Source organism: Buceros rhinoceros, unplaced genomic scaffold (genome assembly GCF_000710305.1).
Source record: "Buceros rhinoceros silvestris isolate BGI_N320 unplaced genomic scaffold, ASM71030v1 scaffold36141, whole genome shotgun sequence".
Classification (NCBI taxonomy): domain Eukaryota; kingdom Metazoa; phylum Chordata; class Aves; order Bucerotiformes; family Bucerotidae; genus Buceros; species Buceros rhinoceros.
The window spans coordinates 1-7,752 of NW_010394270.1; the positions used below are offsets into that span (position 1 = coordinate 1).

Below are 7,752 nucleotides of genomic sequence, written 5' to 3' on the forward strand. Positions count from 1 at the left end.
AGCGGCCCAGCGGCCGCAGCCTGTACAACATGCGCGGATCCTGCCCGTTCCATCTCTAGAGCCGCAGCAAAGGGGCTGTTTCAGTCTCGCAGAGTGACCTGAAACGCCAGTTTAATAGGAATTATTCAGGTGCTGTTAAACAACACTCACAGGGTCTAAAGCGTGTTTATTCTGTGGTTTTTTCCTCAGATATTGACCACAGCATGGCCCAGTCAGCAGCCGAAATGTCGCTGCAGGCGGTGTCCGCCGTCAGTAACTCCTCCTTGCTGCAGCCCGGCTTCTCCCTCCTGAACTTCGATGGGCACGTTCTCTTTTTTGGGCAGAAAGGATGGCCAAAGAGATCCTGCCCCACCGGTGTTTTCCTCCTCGATATAAAGCAGAACGAGCTCAAAATGAAACCTGCCGCCTTCTCTAAAGACTCCTGTTACCTGCCCCCTCTCCGCTACCCTGCTCTTTGCTCGCTCAGAGGCAACGCGGAGTCCGACGGGTGCCAGTATATCATCCACGGGGGCAAAACGCCTAACAATGACCTTTCCGATAAGATTTACGTTATGAGTCTGCTGAGCAAAACCAGCAAGAAAGCCACGTTCCAATGCGTTGAGAAAGACCTGGGTGGAGATGTCCCCGAAGCTAGATACGGGCATACAATTAATGTCGTCCGTAGCCGGGGAAGGAGCGTGAGTGTTATATTCGGGGGGAGAGCATATACTCCTCTTGCACAAAGAACCACTGACAAATGGAACAGCGTCGTTGACTGCTTGCCATCTGTGTTTCTTGTTGATTTTGAGTTTGGGTACTGTACGTCATACGTACTTCCAGAGCTTCAAGACGGCCTTGCTTTCCACGTGTCAGTTGCCAGAAATGACACAATCTACATTTTGGGAGGCCATTCGCTTCAAAATAACACCAGGTCCCCCAGCTTGTACAAGCTGAAAATTGATCTCCCGCTGGGCAGCCCGCTGGTGACCTGCACTGTCTTACCAGGGGGGATATCTGTGTCAAGTGCGATAGTGACTCAAACTGGTGACACCGAGTTTGTCCTTGTTGGGGGCTACCAGTCTGACAGCCAGAAACGTCTGGTGTGTAACACCATAGTTCTGGAGGACAGTAAGATAGAGATCATGGAACGGGCGAGCCCGGAGTGGACAGCAGACATTAAACACTGCAGGATCTGGTTTGGCTGTGATATGGGCAAAGGGTCTGTATTGCTGGGCATCCCGGGGGCCAACAAACAGCTCGTCTCAGATGCCAACTACTTCTACATTCTGAGATGCAAAGGAGCAGAGGAGGACAAGGAGGAAGAGCCGTCAGCACAAGTCTGCAGTCAGACATCGACCGAAGATCCTGGAGACTCCACGCCATTTGAAGATTCGGAAGAGTTTTGTTTTAGCGCTGAAGCCAGTAGCTTTGACGTTGACGATAGCGACGTGTACAATGAAGACGATGAAGAAGATGAATCAGAAACGGGCTACTGGATCACCTGCTGTGCCAGCTGCAGTATGGACATTAACACCTGGGTCCCTTTCTATTCCACAGAGCTCAACAAGCCCGCCATGATCCTGTGTTCCGGCGGGAGTGGCCACCGGGTCCACGCGCAGTGTATGGATCTCTCGGAGACCATGCTGCTACGACTCTCTGAAGCCAATATCAAGTACTTCTGCAACCAGCACGTTGACCTTAACAAAGGGCTCCAAACTCCCAAGAAGGTGATGTGCCTGAAAAAGCAACCCATGAAACCACTGCGCAAAAAGCCAGCCATGAAGTTAACCACGCCAGCGAAGAAGTCCTTTCTCCGGAGACTGTTCGACTAGATTTACTGCCCAGTTATCCCCAGTGAGTTTAATGGAGCTGCTGGTAGGATAAAACATAATCCCATGTACTCATTAGCATCTGTCAATAAAGGACATTCTAATACCCATCTTATTTTTTTACCTTAGTGAGTTGTTCTAGAAATATTTGGCCTAATTTAGAGCTGCATTACCCCAATTTTATGTTGGGGTACTGGAATAATTAGACCGATTCTGCTGGTTTTAAACTGAAGTGGTGGCTTAAGTCCCTTGTGTCAGAAATAATGAAATATCCAGGCGTGGAAGGTCAGTGTTCTGCAGGGACTCCCACTCTGGAGAGCTCACCTATGGAGCATTCCAGTCTGGATAATTAATTTTTGATTCTGAGAGGTATTGAACGATTCTACGTCAGTTTTGGCTTGCAGCTGTGGAATATCATCTCATAGCAAAAAACAAATTGCTGTTTTAAACCACCATGCTCAACAAACGCTTTGTCTTTGTACTTTGAAAGCCAAGTAAGCTAATAAAGTTTATAATTACAATGACTGCATTTTTTTCACCTGCTCGTGGGGTAAATCAAACACCGTAAATCCCAAAGTCTACAAAAGGTCGGCTCTTGGGAGGTCCATCTGAAGACTGAGACAGGGTCTAGCTTCACAGCCCCACCGTGCTGTGAGCCCCCGCTGCCTTCAGAAGGAGTTCCTTCTCATGAACAGGACTTTTATCCCTCACTGTGGGTCCTGCACTCTGGGCATTCCTTTCCCCACTCTCCCAGGGGGGCTGTGGAAGAGTGTGAAAGCTTAAAGTGCAAGCTGTAGCTGGAGGCGACTCACGGAGCCCAGTGGAGCATGGTGAGGATGGAAACAAATGCAGCCGGCTGCTCAAGCACGAGAAGATTGGATTCAGATTGAAAAGGACGTTGTCAAGGTTGAAAAGCCCAGGAGTTTACCAAGTTTTTTGTGGATTCTTTTATTGGCTATTTGTGAAGCCTCATCATTCTTGACTTTATTTTTTATTTTTATTACTACTCCAAACACCTTTTCAAAAAATCAATACCATCAGCTCAACATTCGTGAGGCAGCAATAACAGCTCAGTATTCACAGTCCAGCTCTTGTGCTGGACCCTGGATTAAAAAAGAAAAGCAGGAGCCGCTGTCGGCCATTGGATGCCAGTGTGCAAAGCCCGAGCAGCCACTCCTCCACAGAGCAGCACGCCTGGCACCATGCTCCCGTCCTCACAGGCGGGTAGGGACGGTGCTCCCCCTAAAACCTTCACAACTTGAGCGGATGGCAGAGGAAAGCGAAGGGAGACCATAAGAAGTTTCCGTTTCCAACCTTTTAATGTGCTGAGGGAGGTTATGGTTTGGGTAGAGCTTGTAAATGCGAAGTACATCGCCCTGAGGCCCCTCTCACCAGTCTGATACTGGTATAAACTCATAGATTTCGAGGCCAGCTTTCCTTTGTCATGCTACCTTACATAAGCTGAGAGTATATAGTACTGCGTGGTTTTCCCAGGAATATCACCCCTGTGTGAAGTCCTTTCAAACCGGTGAAACTAAACAGTCAACACCTCCCCTTTGGAGGTTAGTCATAGGTCTTGACTCAGCTGAACTGTTATTAAAATACACATTCACCACGGACTCTTCATAGACTTGGTTTACAACAACCAAAAAACAAAAAAAATCCACACCAAAACTGAAGCCACATCATCACAACACTAACAAAGAGGGACAATATAACAGTGAAACTCCACCCCTTGTCCCTTCACCATTTTACAACAGGAGACTCCCCACGATTGCTGAACTCCCCGGCAGTGCCAGACTTTACGCTATTCCTCCTCAGGCCCATAACAGCAGAGTACGGCGTGGCTGAGCTGTGCTTTTTAAAACTGTCTGGTTTATTTGAGTAGGAGGCAGAAATTGCCTGGTCAAACCACGTCCCAGCCTCCTAGGGAAGGGCAGCACAAGCAGCGTTAAATCACAGCTCCGAGACTGTGGTCACTGCAGGAAGGGGAAGTCATAAGTGAGGTAAGATATAATATTCCAAAGTATGATATTCAAGCATAAAGAGATACAACCAACATCAGCCTGTAAAGAAGACACTTGACATCACATTCCAGACTGCAAACTTCCTTCCCTGATAACTCTGATGACACTTTTGAGCTGTGTAGATATTAGAGCATTGATTGTCTCCTAAACCAGCTAATCAATACGGGATGTTTCTTCCTCAGGCAGGTTAGAATTCGAAGATAAGCTGAGGTAGGTTTGAGTGCAGACGTAAATCTCTGTTGTATCTGCATCCAACTGACCTATGTGCTTTGTAACTCCAACAAGCAGCATCACGGTTCCCAGCCACGTTCAGTAACGTACTGTTATTATCCGCTTTTATGAGAATAATATCTGGATTTTACTGCTATGGAAAGGTGCTTGGACCCTGAAGTACCTGATTAATCTACAGGAAAGGCACAGCACAAACTTTAGTGGCAGCACTAAAGCACGTGTCATAGTTCAGCGTGACTCATGGCACCGACAGACCAGTGGAAGGAGTGGAAATAATGCCACCGGGAGGCCAAAGCAAAAGGGAAAGATTGAAGTCAGATTGAAAAGGGATCTGTAAAGGCAGTTACTGCTAGAATCAATGTGTTGAAGACAGAAAGACTGGCTCTCTTTTTTTTTTTTTTTCCTGGCTGGTGGCTAGAGCTCCCTCTGTATTTGATTTGCCACCCTATCCCTTTTCAAATGAGGAACTTCAGGGAAGGTCTTGAGCAACGGCCTCTAAAACCCAAACTCCAGTTGACCTCTGCTTGATCTTTGAAAATTGTGAAACTAAAGACTATTTTTTCTTTAAAAAAAAAAAAGGCAGGACAATAATCTTAGAGACCATCCAATTTCTCAATACATACAGGAGGAACAGGACACTGGCCACTGCCACAGTGCGCAGGACCTCCTTCAGGTGGTACCTATTGCCTATTTCCTTGTCCACTGCCTCAGAATTCCATCTTCAGAGGAAGGGCAGGGCACTGAAAACACACCTCTTGTTATCTCGCCCCATGCTGCCAGAAAAGGTGCTAATTAAATCCTTTCTAACGTGTCTTTTTGTGTTAGGGGCAATATTAAGCTTGATGCAGAAGGTAGAAAAGCTCCTGCTCTGTGGAGCTGCAGCTGGACAGCTGTTTGAAAGCCATGCCATAATCAGTCACCTCAAACACTGCTCTGAAGAAGAGTGGTGACAGGGCTCATTATTCTTCATCTGATCCCGATTCCAAGAGGAATACATGGAAAGTAAAACTCTGTCAGTTATTACAGACTTAGGAGTTAAATCATCCCAATTTACCAGGGAACTCTCTGAGGGTTGGGTGGGGGTTTTTTTTTGTTTCATATGGGTTCTGTTTTTTCTACACAGTGTTTCTTACTCAAGGTCAGATGACAGAACTGAGTTGGTGATATAAAGCCCAGAAATTAGGTGTCTAATTACCTGATTGCACAAGGAAATCAGGTACCTTAATTTGCTCATCATTAATTCCATCCAAACCACTTGGTTTACACAAGTCTTTTGACCCTGAGATACCATTGCAAGGCAGAAAGATTTTCTGAAGTGGAAGAAAGGGAAGCTATAAATCATGAACTGAAAAGTCGATGGGAACTAATCTCTGCAGCTCAGTCTATGACGAGGAGCCAAAATTTGATGCACAGAAGCCAGTAACAGAGGCTTAACACATTAGCAGGGACGTACCAGTGCCAGGCTGATCTAAACGAACACGGGGGTGGTGTTTGTAAATGAAGCAAAAACCATCTGCAGACTAAAGAGAACTGGTTTTAAATGGGCTCTGTTCTCTGTCACACAGTTCCCTGTGGGGACAGGGCTGAAAGAACTGCTGAGACTCAGAGTGATCCTCATTAGTCTGAACTCGGCGACTTCCGGAGCAGGGCTGGGATCACGACTGATTTGGGTAGCAAAACAGCCTGACTATGAAAAACATCCACAATTTGATTTAAAAATAAGACTGTTACCATGAAATTATGTGCATAGTTGAAAAACCGGTAAGAAATGCAAAGCCGGAAACTTAAATATTTATAAGACCTTTATTTTAAACAGGTTTTATGAATTAAAACACTGTAATACAGTAAGAAAAAGTAAAATTATGAATCTGCGCAGTGAGACAAAGCACAGAAGCCAATGTAGCCAGAAATGAGGATGCTGCAAATAGCTCCAATATGTTTCTGAACTACCTGACTACAAGTCAAAGCTGATTTGCTTAAAGTCAGTACAGTTATTCCTGTGAGGAAAAAAAGTACGTGAGACCAGAATCGTGGCTCCTACCATAGTTCACATCGTTTCATAATGTGGCAATGCACAATACGGAGCCCTTGAATAAAACCAAACAAAACAAGATAGATAATGCGACTGTATAAAAACTCAATACAATTCCAGCACAACAGTTTATTTATCATGAACGACGGAACGATTTGTCCCAAGAATTAACGCAACAAAGAAGGTGAGAAGAGTACCATGAAGAAAGGTGTCTCCATTTTTCTCTTCAAAACCAAAAAGCTGAACAACAGACTGCGTAAGGAAAAGAGGTACCGGGCTGCAGCGAGCAGAGCAGGTAGAATGTGCAACGTGTCTTGATGGCTTAATAAGATTTCACAAAAAAATACTTCCAGGTGCCGCCGCATTCATCTGTCCCCGTCCAGGTTCTGCTCAGCCTTGACGAGCTGCCCCCAGGATATAAGCCTCATCTTGAGAAATCGTAACACTTCCTCAGCCCTTCTGACGGCAGAGAGAGACGAATCGCGTCGGCAGCTTGTTCTGGTGAATCTGGACGTTGAAAATGCTGGCGGAGTCACTGGATTATATGTGCAAAATGAAGAGAGTCGGGGCTGTCGCTGCAGCGGAGCGCAAACGGGGCTGGCTGAGCTGGGCTGGAATTCACTCCCGTGCAAAAGGCAGCAAAAACTGTAGACACTGCTGAAATGGGGTGAAAATCACCACGAGGTGAGTCGAGGTTGTTAAACCAGGCCCTAGGTTATTCAGGCAGAGTCGAAGATAAAGTGTAAGTAATAGAGTCGTCCCAATAAACACAGAGAGACAAAAGTGTGCAACTATTTGCATAATGACATCCGTGCCACCCCAAAAATGCAAACGCTACCTGCTGAAGGGTGCTCCTTATACCTGACGTTTATACCCCCAGGAAACAGCTGTCCCAGTTGTCTGCATTTATTGGTTAAGAAGGATGCGTATGTAAACCTGGTATCTATGCTCTACGGGAAATACAGGGTTTATCTGAATAATGGAAATAATTAATTAATCTGGAAATGAACACTCCCTTCAGATGTACGCTGCTGTCCTTAGGGCTGCTTAAAAAAGGAAATATTTTAAGTAAAAGTCATCATTTCCAATTGCAAATTTTGACCTCAGGTTAAACTATGTTTAAAGAAAACTTATTAAACCAAAAACCTAAATTACAGTACGCTTTAAAAATCCTAATTAATAAAATCAAACAAATGACATAATGAGAATAACACTAATTTATACTAATTTATACTGATTTACTAATTTATTACTAATTTATACTAATTACTATCACTTAACTCTATTTTTATTTGTCCATAAATGGTAAATACCAGACCCTTAAAGATACACTAAAGAACATGAACAAGATGCCACTAAACAAACCTCAGCCCATTAGTGCTTTCAGTTTGTTGTTCCCGTACACTCACAAACCAACTTCTGCCACATCAAAATAAACCCCAAAAGCAGGTTCTTTTGCAACGGTGCTTTGATTCTTTCTGCATTTCATCTTGCTTCAGAAATCTTTCTCTGAGCACAGTGCTGAGGTGCAGATCTGAAAGGGCAAGTGATTTCAGGGCATCTCGGGTTCTTCAGAGTCTATTTCATGAGAATGTCTTTGAATTAAATTAATCTAATTTAATTAGTAAACAAAAATACTAAAGACGCCTTCAGA

General features: G+C 44.8%; 1 protein-coding gene across 1 annotated transcript; it reads left to right on the forward strand.

Annotated features, from left to right (window-relative positions):
* The first annotated feature begins 203 nt into the window (after positions 1-203).
* Positions 204-1,811, forward strand: RAG2 (recombination activating gene 2). Its single transcript, XM_010145184.1, has one exon. The coding sequence runs from the start codon at positions 204-206 to the stop codon at positions 1,809-1,811; it is 1,608 nt and encodes a 535-aa protein (XP_010143486.1).
* Positions 1,812-7,752: the final 5,941 nt, after the last annotated feature.

Coding starts and splice junctions, on each gene's coding strand:
- RAG2 (XM_010145184.1), top strand. CDS start 204: ATGGCCCAGTCAGCAGCCGAAATGTCGCTGCAGGCGGTGTCCGCCGTC.